A 19728-nucleotide genomic window follows, 5' to 3' on the forward strand; every position below is an offset into this window, starting at 1 on the left:
TTTCTCTTGTTCATCCTGATTTGAATGATCGTGTTGAAAACAGACATCAAAGTTCGCAATGGTATCATGATCGTGCTGCTGTGTCACGTGACATCTGTCAAGGATCCGGTTTATGTACTGAACTATGGTCAAGGTCCAAAGTGGATCGCCGCTACTGTTACAGCCAAGGAGTGTTTATTGTCGTGCTCAAGAATGGGCAAACATGCAGGAAACATGTTGATCAGGTCAAACTGCGGCACATGGATGAACTGGAACCATTTGAGGAAGATGCAGTCAGTGATCAACCAACCAATGTTCATTCATCAGAGGACTCTGCTGTCATTACTGAACCTGGACCTTCAGTCTCTGATGTGGTCATTACCACTCCCATGATCGGTTATTCAGCCTTCAGTCACAACTGAATCAGAACACTCGCCAGAACTAAAGTTGAACTGAGACGATCAACTCATGAGCGGAAAGTTCCAAACCATCTTAATTTGTAAAGTGACTGATAAGATCTTGAAAGGGGGATGTTGTTATGTATTGATGCTTGGGGTCACCAGGCACCAGAGGGCGCCACTGTCAGAGGTCATCAGGCTGTATGCGCAGTCACTGATATATAAGCGCGGGCACTATGTCACGCGGGTACTTTGGGCGCGAATAAAGTTGGATCAGGTTTACACCTGAGGCAGTTTACAGTAACAAGACTCTGGAGTCATTACAATAATCTAGGCTGATACTCCAATGCAGTAATGAGGGAGTGTTGCCTTGTTCGAGATGCCAGTATTGATCTTAGGCAGACAGTACCTTGTTTACACTGCCTGGAACTCTGATTCTTCTGCTCAGTAGACAGCTGTACACATGCTTGCTTACACAGATGCAGTAATTGAATATTAAATGTTTATACAGTGTAGAAGGCAGTGTCTGCAGTATCTAAACATTTAAATGAATTGTATGCATTTTTTAAACCTTGTTTGAGGTTGCACTGGATTTAGGCTTAATGCTCAGTCAAACCAAAGCAATGTGAAGACTACATGCTCCAGGAAGTGTCACACGGATCTCTCAGGAGTCAGGCCGGGACCAAACTCTGGATTTACACAATGGGGTAAATTTTGATTTGGGCCTGCTTTCGTGCCCAGACTTGCGTTATCAGCACTTGCCCGAATCAAGAGACCAGAGGATCGATGGAAATTGGTCGTTGCAGAGAGAGATGGATTGTGACGCCTCCTCAGAACATTTATTTTAAAAATGTCACCTAACTCTCGTTGGCGGCCATGGGGGTCTCTAAACAAGTTAGGCCCAATGCCTGCCTAGTTCATCCTCCACAAATTCTTGATGTGGTCTTTCAACAGGCGTTAGGCCTGTTTTAGGCACCGCCCAGCATACAAATTTCTACCCCAATAACTTAGTTTTGCTGCAAAACAGAAACTGGTCTGCCTATTCTAGTGGTTTAGATGGACATTAAAAGTTCTACGGCACTATTTAAAGATCAAGGCATTCTCCCAGTGTCTTGATCAACATTCCTCCCTCAATCAAAATCCTCAAGACAGTTATATTGTTCATGGAGCTCATGAACAATCATGAATTTGTGGTATTTGGAAAGGGATCCCCATAACCTGTTACCATATATATAACATTCCTGCTAATGGAATGAATCTGCTTCCAATTCAATCATAGTATAATTTCCTTCTCCAATTTTCACAGATTATTAATATTTTTTAGTCTTCGAGTTATATGCACTAAACTTGCCAGAAAAAAGTTAGGCTTGTCCATTTAATTGTAAACACATTTTTAATAGCATGATAAGTCATAAAAAATTTAAAAAATGTAAATAATTTTTTTTACTATTTCTTTCACTTTTATCTCTCGCTTAATCACATTTTTCTTTCTTTCTCTCTTTTTATTTTGCTTTCTATATCTGATTTAACATTGAATTAACTATTCTAACTGACACATCTGCTTCAGACTCTGCACCGTTCAATAATGATTCTTCACACAGATCCCGGATGCCCCGCTGTGTCAAAATGCCTTTCTAACAGCAAGTTCCAGTGCAAGTGCAAGTGTAACAAAGGTTGCCTCTGACCACAAAATTCGGCCACTTGCGTCTTCTCTGAATTAAATTATTAATTGCTGAACAATTTTGTGATATGCACTAGGAAGAGGATTGACATTGCCAGCCTCAATAGATGTAGCACCCAATCAGCCACAAAGAAAGGAAACCTTTATCCCATCAATCTGGCCTAGATTATATTTGGATCCTGGAGGTGTGTTAATCTACTGCACCACCTCATTACCCTTCCATAGTTTACTTGCTGTTTTAGCAAACCTGTAGAAGTGGGGGGGAAATTGATAGCTCACAAATATCTGGTACTTCCCTTATCATCAGTGTTTTTTCAAACTTTTCTGTGTGGGAAACATACTGTTGGGGATTCCCTGCAAATATTGACTCACTCTCAGGAACCACCTGTTTGAGTTTTCAAAAGAAAGATAGTATCAGTTTCCCAAAGAAAAACAGTTATTATTGCTGTAAATTAATTTTTATTAGTATAATAAAAATAGCATGCTGGTAAGTCAACAAATAAAAAAATGATAACAGATGGAAGAAATCTGATGACCCCTGAATTCCCTTTGCGAAGTCCTATTTGGAAACCTATACTTTATACTGAAGTTCTGCTTAATTTCCATGGTTGCCAAGATAAAATATGAATATAGTGGTTAATCACTCTTCAGTAACTTGGTTATAATGATTGAAACTTGCAAAATTAATTATAGTTGTAAATTAGACGTGACTTTTGTTAGACAGATGACAATAATTTTATTGGCAGACGTGCCTGTGTAAAATTACACACTGGCCAGTTATCACTTTGAAATGTAGACAATTAACATGTTCTCCCCTTCTGATATTGTTGTCTATGGGTCATTAATAGGGTAATTAGTGGTGCTGGCTCTGAAACATAAAGATGCAAGTTACCCAAGGTCACAAAGATAATGAAATTGGGAAAGAAGGCACGTTTCTAAGTGACTCGATTTGCTGAAATCAACAGTCACAGAAATGAAGGAGGAATTAATTTGATGGATCATGTTTGATGTTAATTCAAGTCATTGTAAAATAACTTGAATCAAACGAAGGATAGTATGTGGAATTTCATCTTTTGTGAATATCTTTGTTGGTAGCCATAAACCTTGGTCAAACTGTAATAACACTGGTGGTGGAAAGCATTTTAAATATTGGAATATGCAGTTATTTATTTAGTTGCATTTCTCATTTCAGCCTCATTTAATGTTTCAGTACCCTGAGGGTAATTATTACCACTCTGTTAAGGCAATACTCTGATATATCAACACCTAGACTGTACTATTATTGCTGGTGCTAAAATTACCAATGCTTCATCTGCCCATTACTTTAACCTATATTGCAACGTATTCTCTGCCACTTAATTCATTTGTAGATATTCTATTAATATTAGGATAACAAAGACATATATATTTATAAAGTAGAATGTAGTCAAAGTTATATGAACACCCTTATATGTTAAGGCAAGGAAAGGGTTAATTAAAATGTGGACCTTTATAGTGATCCTCTACAGTCGAATATGATCTACATTTGCACATACCTTTACATCCAAGTCTTAACTGCCAAACTCCCAAGGGAAGCAATACATGTTGCCTCTGTGCAAAATCATTTCAAGATGGCCCATTATTCTCTGGTTCTGGAAGAGGTTACATATACTGGCATATGCAAGTGAATGATAATGTCAGTGGGTGAAGCATTGGAAATGTAAATGTAATGATCAGTCTGGTGAGAGAAGAATTTTTTTTTTGAGTGTTGCATGTAAAATTAGCTTTTTTTGAAGTTACCCAAATTGAAATATTAGTTTCTGTTGTGTCTTCTTTAGCTGCCCCTACACACTTAAACAAACCTTATTCCATAAAGCCTTCATGGTTGGCTGGAACTCCATCAACTGCAGCTGTGGGAGATGATGCTCCAGTAGACAATTCCCACCCTCCAGAGCTGGAGCTGGAATCATGGCTGATATCTCCATCATTAGCTTGGGAATGCTAAAACCATTTGTAGTGTGGCATTACCACGCCAACTGAATTTGGGATTTTATATTTTTCGAATATACATTTGCATCTTAGGTCTGCATGAGACAATGTTATTTTTAAAGAGCTGCAGTTCACTTTGGTAAGTACTGGAACTATTTTTCATTCGACCGTTTGATCGTTGGGGGCGGAGTGCTGCAGTGAGTTAAGACATTGGAGCCGAAATTCAGGGTCCTGATAAGGCCCGTTACGGCCGGAATGTGGCGGCCAGTCGGTGGAATCCAATGGCCGCCAATTTCTAATTGAATGGCTGCCGCCAGCCAAATTCAGCGGGGGGGTGGGGGGTCCACACTTCCGCCTCTCCGCTGCCAAGCGGCTGTAGGTGCGTCATTAGTCTGCGCACAGCCGGGAACCCGCCACCTCCATCGATATTCAGGGTTAAAAAACGAATGCCCGCTGAGCGGTGCCCCCGACAGCTTTTTGTAGTCCCTTGTAGTCCCTCTGTGAGCCCTGGCTGCGCGGCAGCCATTAAAGGCAAGGGTGCCGCCTCTATTTTATTTTTTTGTGTGGCCGACTTCCATTCCGGCCGGACTGTTGTACTCCCGGGTTCGGCCGGGCCGTCAAAAGGCAGCCTGGCACCCCCTCTTGGGTGCCAGGCCACTGCCCCGGCCGAAACCCTCCCTGGTGGCCCAGTGGCCGATCCTATCGATTTGCCGATTCTGTCCCCTTTAACAGAGGGGAGATACGCAGTGACGCAGATGCGCAATGACATCACCACCGCTCTGCCGCTGAGCGATAGCGACGGGAAATCCGCCCCACCTCCATTTCCACCCCTCACCAGCACTTACCGCCACACTTCCACCCCCTTCCGGTCCGCTCGGAAAAAAAAGACAAAGACCTGAATATCGATCAAGTGTTGACCTCTCCCAAGATGGCGATAAAAACTTCAAAAATGGTGAATGCGTCAAGCTTTTTGGCGGGCCTGAATTTCGGCCCCATTGGTTTTTTACCTATGAGACTTAGACCCAAAACTGGTGGGAGGAGTCTCTGCTGTCCACTGGCTGTATGTGTGAAAATGGCAGTTTAAACAGTTCCTAGTGACATCACTAATTGGCATTCTTACTCAAGAGAGGCCACAGAATGTTCGATTTGGAAATAAAAAATGTCAGTGTGATGCTTACTGCAGTTGGGGCAGAGACACATTTTTAGATCAGAGTAGGAGTTGTATTCTGCTTCTAACTAGACTGTACTTAACCTGGGAATTCATGATGCTGATACTTGGTGCCTGAAGTGGAAAATGTTCCATTATCCCAGCAATGACATCCCTCGCCTTGATGGATATAATGTTTAGAAAAAATATTTTTGTAGATTATAAGACCCACTCTGACACAAAATGATACAAAGGATTGTTTGTGAATACAATTCATGCATTGAACATGAGTAATATTTTATTATAACAGATACCTCGGAAGAATTCATTCTTAATCTGGAATGTTTCAAAATACTTCAGTGTTCTTGTACAAAAAAATTACCAACTTACAACATTTCATTCTAGCTTAGTTTTATGTTGACTTTACAGAAGTAGGATTTCTGAAAAAAAGAGGAAGTTGCTGATAATGTGTTAAAAAATCAATTCTCCACAGGTAGTTGTGAGTTTAGATGCTAAAGCTGCTTATTACTTAGCTGCAGTAATTCCGAGCATGATTACGCTATCTCAATTTGGTGGCTGACTTGTGTGTGTGAAAATATAAAGTAGTTCCGTCTTGTTTTGGTCTGGTGCAAATAATGTAGATATTTGATTTCTAAAATGTGTTTTGATCAGGAATTCATCCTTGAATTACATTGTAAAGAAAAAAATACTTTATATTGTTTAGGAAAACACACAAATTTCCATTGTAGGTCATTTGTAAACCATTTTATTTAGTTGGTTCTAATCTATACCTTGCAATTAATTGGATCATGTAATAAGAATAGTAATTAGTAACAATAGTCAGCAGAAATTACCCTCATTAGTGACAGGCTAAATCCAATATGTTACAGCACCACAAACTATGTTCTATAAATAAATAGGAATTGTGTACATGTTTTTCCAATCTTGCTGTACCTTCCTATCTTATATACATTTATTCACAGAATGTAGTCATTGCAGATTCTGCGACATGATCCAGAACCCAGCGCCCGGAGTACCTTTAATGCAGACTCAAACATAATGAAATAATCCTGCAAAATTCTAGTTGCTCCTTTTGTTCGATAGCAGTTACACAGTTGACTACTTAGGCGGTGAAAGGTCAGTCTCAATGCCTGGGATTTGGCATGGAGTGTACACCCTCAAGTACAATCCTGATTAGTGCAGTAATGAAGAAGTCTCCTTTGCATTAGTTCTTTACCTCATTACTCTGGACCAGTCCATTGTGCAGAAGAATGGATGTGATTTGATATCTTCAAAACCTGACACACCAGCACCAAGCCGCTCAGTGGGATTATACTGCAAAAGCTGAAGATGAGGAAGACAAAAATATTACACAGATCCGGCAGTCGAAATGATTATGTTACAGATGCTACTGAATATACACATTCTATATTTATATTGACCCCAATGATCCCATTCATGATTTTTTAAAAACTGAAGCACACTCTCACTCATTGAATAAACATCTAACTCCAAAATTAATTGATTTAATACCCACTATCATCCTTGTTACTTTTCTTTGAGTCCACAGCAATTCCTCTCAATCACTGATTAAAAACTGGACAATTCACTCCAAGTGTGGTCTCACTATGCTTCATAGTCTCATTGTGGTATCCTTGGACTTATATTCTAAGGAACTACCTGTACCATACTATCATTTTATGTCTGAGTGAAAACATTTTCAACAACTGGTTAACTTGGTGACTCAAATCTTTTTCAATGCATTTCAATCCATTATATTCCCTATACTGTGTAATAACATTACTTTGTATACGCATTAATTCACATTTTCAATATTATTTGCTGTTATGTGCCCAGCCATTAAGGCCAGAATCTTACCAGCCCTGCGAGTGCGGTTTTGGAGGCGAGTCTGTTGTCAAAATGAAAAAGACAGCGGGTCAGTATCCCGCTGTAAACCTGCCCCCTTGTCAGTTTCCCAAGTGTCGGGTCTGTCATTCCTGAACAGACCAGACACCAAGCGGCAGGTCAGCCAATTTAGATGGTTAAAACTTTGTTAAAAGGTAGTCAAGCACGATATTACCAGGTTTTTAACGAGTTTCCCGGAGCACAGTGATCACGTCAGATAAGTAGGTCGGGTGTTGTGTCAGCATCGAATGATTCATTAACTTGACAGCTGCATTTGGTCTATGAAAGCTCCCATTTCATAGGTCTTCACTTTCCAAGATTAGAAGCACTTGCTTTCTGCATTTGGAAGACAGACTGACCTCTATGCAGCTAGCAAGTGTTTGGAGCAAACTCTCTATCCAGTGTCACCTCATTGGAACAACCTCTCTCACCATTGAAAGGTCACTTCTGTCATCTCAACCTCATCTGCCATCTATTCCATCAGCATCGGTGCCCTTGAAAAAAATCTTACCTTGGTCCTCAGATTCCCAACACGATCAGCCCAAATAACAGCATCATCGGGCACACCAACATTCTCCACAATCAACTGAAGCTGCACGGGACACAGGGCTGCCCGGGACCCCAGCTGTCCGGATTTACTTCACTTAACACTGTACACCCTGGCTGCCACATGATATGCGGTTGGCACCACCCCATAAAGCATCCCTACAATGTCCAAGGCATTCCTTTCACACTCATCACCATGGGGGGGGGGAGGGGCGGGGGGTGTTATGTCTTACCATTCAGTGGAACTCACCAAGACACTTTCAAAGGTGCACACAAATCTGTCCAAGGCAGCAAAGTGGTGAAAATAAAGATTTCAATGCTTGACAACACATTAACAGAAACTTTACATGAACATTCGCTAAAGCACCCAAGTGTCTTCCCTTGTGTGTTGTTAGTTTGAATGATTGGACAAGGATGAGAGCGAGTGTGAGGGGTGGCCAGTGAGATGGGGAAGTGATAACGTAGATAGAGAGGGATGGGTGGAGGTGTAAGGTAAGTTGGTGTGGGTATGCATGTGCAGGAGTAGGGTAGGGAAGGCAGAGTGATGGGGATGTGATGAGTGGCACAGAAGGATGAGGTTGAGTGTGGCTTTCAGTAACGTTTCATGATCGACTGTAATCATTGAAAGGTTTGAGCCACTGCAGCCAGTTCCTCCTGACAACATCCCTGCTTATGTATTCCTGTGCAATGTGCAACCAGGTTGTGTTGATCACCTAGGGAGGTCTCCTCCGCCCATTGGAAGGGAAGAGAAACTCCATGCGTGCTGTGACTCGCACATGTGAGAGCCTGGGTGCAGCCCTGCATCTCTGTGCAATGCTCGTCAGTGTTTGCAGCAGCTCAATGCTGTAGAACACTGACAGTATAACTGTCAAAATGAATGTGGACATGGCTCCTTTAAGGAAACCGGCTGATGACGCATTATCAGATGCTGTCATCAGACCGGCTTCCTTTTCATTGGCCGGGAACCTCGCAGGGCGGGCTTAACATGCCCAATCAGGGGAAAATCACTTGGAGGAGGCGGGATGAAGACGGGAGCGGGGTTTGAGGTCGCGTCTACTGGGGCCGCACCGGACTCGCCACGGGTGGCGAAATCACGGCCTAAACGTCTTCAGATTTCTTTGAGCAGCATCCATTTGCTTGGAACAACCTTTTTCACACAACTAGACAGTCAGCTTACTTCTGTTGAGGTCATTCTTAATGATTACGAGTGAATGGGGGAGGTGGGGTGGTTCCAAAACCAATTCTTCAGACACCTCACTGCTCCAATTGGAACTACTACAGTTGATATCTACAGTACACTTCCTATCTATCGACTAATAATTCAATTTCTATCCAACGTCTTGGATCCCATGGGCTTTCATCAAGAAGATTCCCGTGACAGATCCAATCAAACATTTTCTCAATGATAAGGCACACAATAATCGCCAGCTTACCCTCATCACCTATTCTGCTGGGTCCTCCCATAGTTCCATTAATTTGTACAGCATAACCTGCCTTTCATAAATGGTTCTGATCCATTTTAAAAAGACTGAAAACACATTGGCTATCTTTCAGTCATTTGATATCAACCCTGTGTCCAAGCACTTTTGCAAATATCTCTATAACATTGTACTTTTTTCCCCAGAGATCACATTTCTGTGCAGATAAATCCAGTCATCGCTACATCTGAGGTTATATGATCTATTTTGATTACTATAATTATCAACACTTCAAACCTTGCCATGGTAAATCCACCTTCAATACTCAATTATATGCAATATTATAAACAAAAAGATTTACAGCTTATCCATGTACTGTGCATCGAATTATAACCAATTCCACTTAAGACCAAGTAGGACTTTGCAGCAACACAATGCTTGCTCTTAACACAACCAGCCTTCACTAGGATTAGACATTTTCACTCTTAAGATTATGCTAAATTGTGTAGATAGAAGCAAATTATTCTTAATTAATTTACTTTTCTTAAAAGTTACACATAAGATAGCAAATATTATTAACTAGATGATAAAATGTTAAGTATTTAAAAGGTCACAGCAGTGCCTTCCAACTACGAACGGTCTATAAGGAGAACATCTCATTATGAATAGGAAATGAATGTCAGAAATTAATGGGACTAAATCCATACATTAAAAAAGTTAATTTTAAGTGGAGTCGTCTGTAAAGAGAAACATAAGCACCAGAGCAAAATAGGGGCATATCCAAGTTTTTATTCTATATCTTTATAACTATCCTTTAGCAGTTGGGTTAAGTGCAACTTGCTGTTCTTTCTGTAAAGTGTGTGAAAAAGCAGTTCAGTCATTTGTGGTACAGTATTTGATCAGTACAAGACAGTAGCCCAGAATGCCTAATTTGTTACTGACTACTATCAAACAAATGCATTTATAGTGTGCAAAATTATTTATTCTAATGAGTTATATAGAAGAGGTAGAGCATTTTTGCTTCACCTAACTGTGCTGAAGAAACTGTTCTTTCAAACGGCCACTCTTATTTTAAATGCATAATATAGCTGGGCAGGAGTTCCGATTTTAATTTTCTTTAAACGTCCAAAAAAGAACTTAACTTGTTGGGTTCACCAAAATCATTTAAACAAAAATATTGGTCATCAATGTTCTCTTTAATTTTTTTTTGGATGCATGGCCTCTTTAAGGAGCCCATTCAAAATATCGTGCACACGCAGTTCTTCCCATTTAAAAGCTGGTGAATCGGCTGCATGGGAGCTCCCGAGCACTGCGTGGGGAACATTGCTGGTCATCTATTGAAATCTGGGTAATAAAACACAAAATCTGAACCAAAGAGTTAGAAATCTTTGTGTGCCGAGAAAAATAGAACTTATTCTGAATGGCAGTACTTGGTTTTCAAATTGATAAATTAAATATTTCAGCATAGAGTCTGTCAACTGTGGCTCAGTGGGTAGCACTCTCATCTGTGAGTCAGAAGGTTGTGGGTTCAAGACCCACTTCAGAGACTTCGGGGCATAACCCAGGCTATCACTTCAGTCCAGTTTCGAGGGAGTGCTGCACTGTCAGAGGTGGCGACTTTTGGATGAGACATTAAACAGGGGCCCTCAGGTGGACGTAAAAGATCCCATGGCACTATTTCAAAGAAAAGTCGCGGAGCTCTTCCCTAGCCAATATTTATCCCTCAACCAACATCACTAAAATAGATTATCTGGTCACTATCACAATGCTTGTTGTGTACCAACTGGCTGCCGCATTTCCTTACAATGACTACATTTCAAAAATAATTCCTTGGGATGACCAGAGTTTATGACGGGCATTGTATCTTTCTTTATTTCTTCTGAACGGATACAAAATCTACCAGTCAAGGTTTGCCTTAGATCTTATTTTAAACAGATTGTGCACGGAAAGGAAACTTCAGTCAAACAATCCAACTCGCATATTATTTAAGTTTATCCTCCAATCCTTCTCCATCCCATGAGCAAAATAAAAGTCCACCAATATTTAAACAGGAAATCATTCATGCCCCTTCCCAACATGCAATGCTTGTTCCAGAATAATTAGGACCAATTGTAACACCCTTCTCATTGGCGCAGTTGAGATCAGCTAGATCCAACAGGCTGGAGACTGATCAGGGATGACTCAGTTCCACAGTATCATACACCCTGAAGGGGTCATTTTCTGAATAATTGGCTTGTGATTTCATTACTGACAGCATCGCTGAGCTTGATCAGAGTGTCTGCCCTTCACACACAAAAATACACACAATAAAAACAGGCCACTTCTGTTGTCAAACTCAGTGTCTATTTTGTCACCTTCCACCTTCCCAAAATTGAGAATGCTCACAATAAGATACTATGGAATTGTGTCATTCCTACTCAATCTCCAGCCCGTGAGAGCTAGCTGATTTCAAATGGGGCAATGAGAAGGGTGTTACAATTGGTCTTAATTATTCTGGGGTAGGTTGGAGGGCGGGGATAAAAATCACAGCTGACTGTTATCCAGTAACTCTGGTTAGAAACTGTGAAGATAGAATCAGGCTCGGTTGTGATCCCCATTGTCAACTCATATTCCATGTCTAAACTTACACAAAGAATGGCCACTTGTATGAGGTATAGGAAGGATGAGGATACCTGTGTTATCATAGCCCAGCATGAATCACTGCCTTCGGGAGGAGAGAGGAGACAAGAGAAAATTGGAGATGAAAGAAAAATTAAAAGAAAAGAAAATCTCACAACAGAAACGATAGGAAGATTTTTACTCCCCTAGAGCCGGGGTCTTCGCCGGTTCCTCCATATGCATATAACAAAAAGGCATTGCTGCTTTAAAGCACAGATCCTCAATATTTCTATTCTGCAGAATTTTATTATAATAGCAGATTACCTGCTGCACCACTGATCTGGCTTCCTCTGACATGTGATCTGGCATGTTTAGAGCTGTGTGTGTATTTATTCCAGCTGGATGGCACTGAAACAGAGGCTGTAACAAAGAAAATCAGTCGCCATCATTGAATATTATTTCGACATACTTAAAATTCAAATATGCACTGCAGATCACAACCCTTCTATACTCACTTTTCCAGTCAAGAGTTCAAACAATATTGCACCTAGGCTCCACCAGTCACAAGCTTCAGTTTCTTCTGCTATCCCACCAACCTCTAAATGCAGAAAATAATTAATTTACAGTTTAATATACAGTGCTTTAATACAGTTTTTAGATGCCTGAATTCCCATTAGGTTCAGTTAGGAGGCTCTTTTGCCCAAATAAAATATCTTTGCACCATAATGTTGCCTGATGCCATGTCCTATTCCAACACCGCTCTTCCGTTGTCCAGCTTAAAGGGACTGCTTTCGCTTGATTCCACTCTTATCTATCTGAACGTAGCAAAGCATCTCCAGCAATGGCTTCTCCTCCTACCCACACACACCATTACCTTCGGACAGGACCCCGAGAAATGAATGTAAGTTATACTGCTGGCAGTGTATTTGACTCAGGCCAGGAAAAAGAAAGCTCATGGCATTCTTGCATGCAAGAAACTATTCTGCATCACCACAAACTGTATGGTGCAACTGCCCTATTAGTTGAAATACTGGTTTCATTTACTTAAGATTCAAATGTGTCTGACTAAATTGGTGTTTCCATGGTTTAGTTAAAAAAAATTGTTCCTTTGAAGTGAAAGGACTGTTTTGCTCTACTGCATAGAGGGAAAGCACTAGAAGCATGCAAAGTGGTCATAGGTTAAACACTAATGTATTCATAGTGTTTTTCTTTGTTAATTGCACATAAATATAAAGTATTGCATTTGTCTGAGAACCTCCAAAATGTCTTGCTTTAATTCTGGGGTAGGCCTCTTGTTTTAATTGCAGTGAGCTTAACAGCAGTGTAAGTTTACTGTTCACATCGACACATTGCATTATCAGATGCTTTGTCATACTTATACACGTAGGGAGCAAGGTCTTTTGCACTGGGCATGGAAAAAAAAGTAGATGAATCCCCAAAAGGTCATCAACGTACAGGAGGTTAGCCAACATGTTATTTCAGCTGTATATAATTCAGTTCCTTCATACTGCTGTGTTCAGTAACTTGCCAAAATCAAGTGCCCTCCATGTACCATCATCAGAACTCACTATTGGTTTCAGCAAAATGGCTTTAATTATTCATTCTTTTCATTTATATTTGAATGGTTTTCATTTCTGGAAATGTACTGATGACAAGACATTGAATAAACTTGAATTCATGATTTTGATTGAATTCTCAATGACAAAACTAACTGATCAGCACAGAGCTTGCCTACAGCACTGGCATGTTGATGTATTTCATGAGACCTCAATATTAATATAATTAAAAAAAACACCAAGAGCAAGGGCCCACGGAGGCTATAGGAAATTCCTGAAATTCATAGGTGTGAATGGGTTAAGTAACACAGTCCCATTATTGAAGTACATTTGCCAGTGGGTGTATTATATAAATGAAAGTTTGAGTAGGAGCCAAAAAAAATTCAATGTCAGCTCTGAAAGAGGAAGATTGTTGTTGAAGTAAAACATTTCTCAATTATAGGCATGGTGAGGGCGGTTCCGTTTTCAGATGAAGGAGTTCCACCTGTCCTTAAGAAAAATGTTTTGATGCAAAGGAAGAAACTACACACTTCCCAATAAGATACTGTTGCTTCCCCAAAAGTGTCTACATCAAACAAGGTCACAGAGACTAAAAGAGATCTTTATTATTTCTTTTGCACCACACACAACTCAAATTATCTATTTTGTCTAATTCAAGTAAAGGAAGAACAGCTATTCATTTCAGAGAAGCAGAAAATCTATTGTTCTTAAAAAATAATTTTAAAGAACATCCCCTCTCCTTCACAGCAACTTCCCTATAGTTTAAATAAAGAGCAAGTCTCACAATCCACTCCTATTGCTAAACAAGAAAGGAAAGAATAAAGCTATTATAGATTTATTAATTGCAATCTTATTTTAAAATATTTTATTTAAATGGTGATTGTGGATAACATCAGAAAAGCTGGTTTGGTGTCATTATTTAAAGCCCCACGTCATAGGGAGATGAATTACAACAGTAGATACAAAGGTCATTAATCTCAGTTTTTAGTGATTGTAATTTTAATTGTGTATGTTAAAGGGAAATCATTACTGTGCAATGAAGGACGTTTAATATGAAAAACTTCTATAAAACATGGAAAAAACAAACTGGTAACAACTGTATCAATCTAACTATTGGGAGAAATTTCTGCTCTTCTCTTATGTAAAGCCCATCTTAATTCATCCATCAAGAACACACTACTTTCGCACCCCCACTGTTTTTTCTTAAAACTCAATTCAGAAATCCATTCCAGATGTTGATCACCCTGTGTGAAGAAGAACCACCTGATATCACTCCCAAAGTTACTTCTTACTACAGGTACAACGTCTCGAATCCGGCTGGCCGAAAATCGGAATTGTCCGAAAATTGGACGACATTTTTGAGGCAGCCAAAATGGCGACATCCGGTGGCAAAGGATGAAGAAACCGGTACAAAACACAGCACCGGGGGAGGGGCGCGGGCGGCGAGGAGCGGAGGATCGGCGGGGGGGGGGGGGGGGGGGGGGGGCGGGAGGCGAGGAGTGGAGAATCTGAAAACCAGCAGGTCTCGGTCCCAAGGTTGTCGGAATTCTGACGTTGTATCTGTAGTTTAAAACTGTGACCTTATCCTATTTTCAGTTTAATTTAACCATTTCCATACCATCTTGTATAACTCTACCTCCTTAGACACCTCCTATGCAGGCTGAAAAGAACAAGACTCTGCAGCCTTTTCTCATAACTGGGACCCCTGATACTCAGGATCAGTCTCACAGCTTTTCTCTGCACTGCCTCTGGCGCTTGATTGTCCCCCTCATTTTTCGGCAACCAGAATCTGGATACAGTATTCAAGATGCAGTCCGACCAGAACACTGTACAATTTTATCACAACTTCCGCCAATTTGTATTCTGCTGTTTTAGTTACATTGTTCAACATTTTATTGATTTTGTTGACTGCTGTCCTGCACTGGATGGACATGAGCAGCATTGAATCTATTAAGACTCCTCGGTCCCATTCAGCTTCAGCTTCAGCTATTTCAGCGTAGCTATTTCAACACCATTCTTGAAGTGTGTATGTATTCCATTTTTCCTTCCTATGTGCAATACTTTACACTTGTATGCATTAAATTTCATCTGCCATTGTTTAGTCTACTCATATTTTGATTAGCTCATTCTGTTGTTTCTGGGCTGTCTTCTGCAATTTCATTACCATTTTAAGTTTAACCGATTTGCATTGAGTTTCTGGATCCAAGTCATCGATATAAAGTTAGAAACAGCAGTGGTCCCAATACCAAGTCCTAAGTGCTCCCCCTCCACACACACCGTAACATTATTGCATAACCAGTACTTCTTGTTTTCTACCCGTCAGTTAATTATCCATATCCAGGTTTTGCTCTCAATCCCCACAGCTTTCAGCTTAAATAGTAATCTTTCAGACTGAAGTTTATCAAATGCCTTTTGGAAGTCTTAAGTACACATCGTAGGGTTTACCACAGTCCACTTGAGTTGTCACCCCCTCAAAGAAATGGTATTGATCAGGCAGGATCTTCCCCATCTAAAGCTCTGGCGACTGTTGTATATTAGGTTATTGTCGTACAGATAATCCTCAAGTTTATTCCATTATTTTACACAGCACTGAAGTAAGACTAATGAGTCTGTGGTTTCCGGTGTCTGTTCTGTAAACACTTTTGAATATGGGCACCACAGTAGCCTGTTTCCAATCTACTGGTACCTCCCCAGTAGTCATGGACACCCTCATAATGATTGTTAGTGCCTCACAAATCTTCTTCAAATACCATCTATGCCTGGACATGTATTTGTTTTAAGCTCTTTCAGCTTGTCCAAGGACTTCAATCCCATTGAAATAGAAGTCTTGAATGGAGACCCACTGTGTTGGACCTGGAAGCCAGAAAAGAGCAATTCAGCTGGTGTACATGGATAGTTTGAGGGTAATGTAAAATGGCATCTTTCCAGATTCTGGATGTCAATGCTGTAGTTCAGCGATTAAAAATTCAGCACCGACAAGAAAGCATACCGTAGTTCAGCAGCTCCCTTCCAACTTTTAGTCCCAACATGGAAGATCTCCAGCAGGCTGCTGGCAAGGGACGAAAGATGAAGTTGTCTCTTAATTCAAAGGCTACTACACATTCAAATTTGTTAGTACCTCTTTGATCTCTCTCCTTTCCCCCCACCAAATAATATTCCATTTTTAATTTAGCTCCCTTCCACTACCTTTCAGGCAAACTAAACATAAAGCTCTATTTATTTCTAACAGTTTGATTTTCAGAAGAGTTCCTACTCCAGCTAGGTTTCCATGAGTATCCTGGAGATTCGGCATCCACCATACCCACAAGATGCAAAATGAACTTTGTCCCATCGCTGCTCCCATTTACATAGATTAATGTACCTCCCTCCTTTCTGTGAATGGGAGCTCTCTGTACCAGCAAAATCCCTCCACCAGAAAATTGAGTGCCCCATAAACCAGAGGAAAGAGAACGGGACCAAATCCTCCTGACATTTCCCAACTACTACTGCCCTGCTTTGGGGCACAAACATGGCGAGGCCGACATTGGCCCTTATATTTTCAATTGTTACGGTATTGAAGCGAGAATTAGTGAAACAACAGTTAGGTCAAAATAAAGTGGCGGTGTATGGATATTTGTACAAATTGGAGCAGTCTTCATTTGAAGAGAAGAAAGGGACTACTTACTCTTGTTGTAGGCAAGGCTTTAAGCAATAGGATGGAGATTTCTTTGTCCGGAGAGGTGAATATTGTACTCAAATGTATATGAATGTCAGAAAGGGAACAATATTGCTATCAGGAATTCACGTTTCACCATTATTAAATGATGCAAAGCTTGGCTCGTGTATGAAATTGCTCTGCAACACTTGCTGTTCAGCAAGTGGGAAGCCACAGTTGCTGTTGTTGGTGGTAAAATCATTAATATTTCAATTCTAAGATTTATTTTTAAAAGAGTATTTTTCATTAATTTTAAGCAAACCAACACTCCTTTTACCTGCCATTTTGAGTGTTGGTAGAGTGATCAGTCTGTGTTATTAATTCTACTTACTTTCCACCTGATCCCTTTTCCCAGGCAGCACACTAACAGTATCCTACCTGTCACTCCATCTGATCTACAAGCTAACAAGAATAATTGTGATAGGCTTCTGATAAACCATTTTAAAAAAAATCTGAATACTACCCACTAGATAGTTGAAAATGTGTTATGCTAGGTTTCTTTTAACAGTGGAAAATATAAATGCATGCCATTTCTTTAAAGAAAAAAATCTGTAAAACAATGATTTATAAATAAAGCTAATTTATTCAGTAGCTGAATAGCACTTCACCAGGTAAAATCCGAGTTATGAGGATAGATACCTCTGAAATAATAGGCATATCAGTGTATTCTCATCTTTTATGAACGGGCTGATAACACCCATCTGAAGGTTTTTGTTATGTGAATGTGGGTCATTAACAAGTTATTAATAGTACAGGATACAAGACAAAAGGGTATAAGGTCACCTTAGATTACTGAGATATGCTGTCATTTGTAAAATAATAATTTAAAGGGAGGAGTGGAAAACATATTTAGAAACTTACATAGAACAAGAACCTAGTGTCAGAATCTATAGATAGAGCAAACTTAGTCTTACAAAATTGCAACTTTTATTCTCTTACACGGTCTTATTTTCCCTTTCCAACATTTGTATTTCAAATATATAAATGCTTTAAGAAGAAATTTATTAAATAAATCTACATGGTGGATTTGAACACTATTCCCTCAAGTTTCCATGGATCTGATTTCAGTGTACACCGGTATTTAAAAAAATATACCATTGCAGCAATCAGAATTAATGCTGCAACTGGGGACGTTTCAATACTCTCATCAGGGCAAGTCACGGAGTTAATGGGCCTTCTGCACTTAAGTATTTAATCCCGAGTCAATCTGTAACTTCTTCTGTCCAGTCAATAATTTACTTGAAAGCTGTTGTGCCAACTGTTCTTTTCTGTGAACATCATTTGTGTGTATTGCTGACAGGAATTTCATCAGTGGTGCATGACATCTCCTGCAGGTTGCTTGCTATTATTACAGCTCTCTCCATAAAAATATTTGACTGTTGTGTCTGATTCATGCTAACACACTGTCATGGTCGACAGCAAGGAAAGGCCCCATTTAGCTGTCCTCACCAGTTGTCAGAGAAAAAAAATCCTCTCTCTAAATCAGTTTCAATCCACCTGTACCTGCACAGGTGAAGGTTGCGTGGCTCTCAGGAAATAGTACTGCTAACAATCAGACCGTTTAGTTTTAAAGTGAAATCACAACTGATATTACATGGGACAGTCGAATGGAGTATAAAATGTATAGCACCTACAGGTTGAACAAAATACTGTAAAGCAAATATGAATAATAGGCCCATTAGCCATGTGAATAAATGCAACCCAAATTAATTCTCAGTACTAACATTCCTGAATTACTTTACTGTATTTTTTGTTCTTATCTTATCACTTTACTCAGCCTTCCTACTGATAGAACAAACAGAATCCTTGATACCTTTCAGCACAAAAATAGCACAATGCACACAAGTGAGGAAGAAGTTTTAAGGAGGGGGAAGAATAAGAGGTAATCAATTGGGAGGGAAGGAAAGCAAATAAAATCAGCAAAATAATGCAACAAAGTGCAACTGGTTATGTTTTACTGGTTATACATAGCAAAGAAAATGTTACTGCAAACACAAGCGTGCTATCCATCTTGTTCGAGCACAAATGCACCTATATGAAGACTAAATTAAGAATAAATGGTCAGAGAAGCCATCCATATGCTATAATTTTTCAGATTACGTTTTGAACAGTTAACAAAAACAGTGATGAGAAACAGTATAAAATAAAAACAGAAAATGTTGGAAATACTCAGCAGATCAGGCAGCATCTGTGAAGAGAGGAAAAAGTTAAGAGATGTAACAGATTTGAAACAAGTGCAGGGGCAGGGAAAGGGGGAGGGGAGGAAAGAACAAAAGGGAAGGTCTGTAATAGGATGGAAAGCAGGAGTGATTAAATGACAAAATCACTCCTGCCTTCCTTTTGTTCTTTCCTCCCCTCCCCCTGCACTTAGTTTAAATCTGTTACATCTCTAACTTTATCCAGTTCTGACGGAAGGTCACCGACCTGAAATGTTAACTCTGTTTCTCTCTTCACAAATGCTGAGCATTTCCAGCATTTTATTATTATTTCAGATTTCAGCATCCTCAGTATTTTGCTTTTGTATGAGAAACAGTATCATGCTGCTAAGTTTTATTTGGTTCAGCACCTCAATTTAAAGAATCTAATGAGAAAATGAACAAATTCAATTCTCTAATGCATATAACATCTTAATCTGGTGAATTATTTTCACCATTTGAGGGAGCATTGCTTTAAATGCTAAATCTAAACATATGAAAATAGAGTCATTCTAAAATTAACAGAGGTGTGAGGAAAACTATTAGATAAATTAAAAGAAAATTGTTCCCCACCTCAATACCATAAAATAGCAAAAAGCAAAATGCTACAAATGTTGAAAATCTGAAACAAAAACAGAAATTG

The 19728-nt window shown here is 39.7% G+C and overlaps 1 protein-coding gene across 6 annotated transcripts in view; it reads right to left on the minus strand.

The window, feature by feature from the left end:
* Window positions 1-5923: 5923 nt before the first annotated feature.
* Window positions 5924-19728, minus strand: part of rps6kc1 (ribosomal protein S6 kinase polypeptide 1) — a 221421-nt gene continuing 207616 nt past the window's right edge. For 2 of the 6 annotated variants that reach the window (XM_070889471.1, XM_070889475.1), the window contains 3 exons: window positions 12156-12238; window positions 11965-12060; window positions 5924-6517 (listed from right to left, as the gene is read on the minus strand). In XM_070889471.1, the coding sequence (XP_070745572.1) occupies window positions 6407-6517; window positions 11965-12060; window positions 12156-12238 (290 nt within the window). In that variant the 3' untranslated portion in view covers window positions 5924-6406. The other 4 variants (XM_070889473.1, XM_070889472.1, XM_070889474.1 and 1 more) reach the window with 4 other exon arrangements.

Source organism: Pristiophorus japonicus, chromosome 9, assembly GCF_044704955.1.
Source record: "Pristiophorus japonicus isolate sPriJap1 chromosome 9, sPriJap1.hap1, whole genome shotgun sequence".
NCBI lineage: Eukaryota > Metazoa > Chordata > Chondrichthyes > Pristiophoridae > Pristiophorus > Pristiophorus japonicus.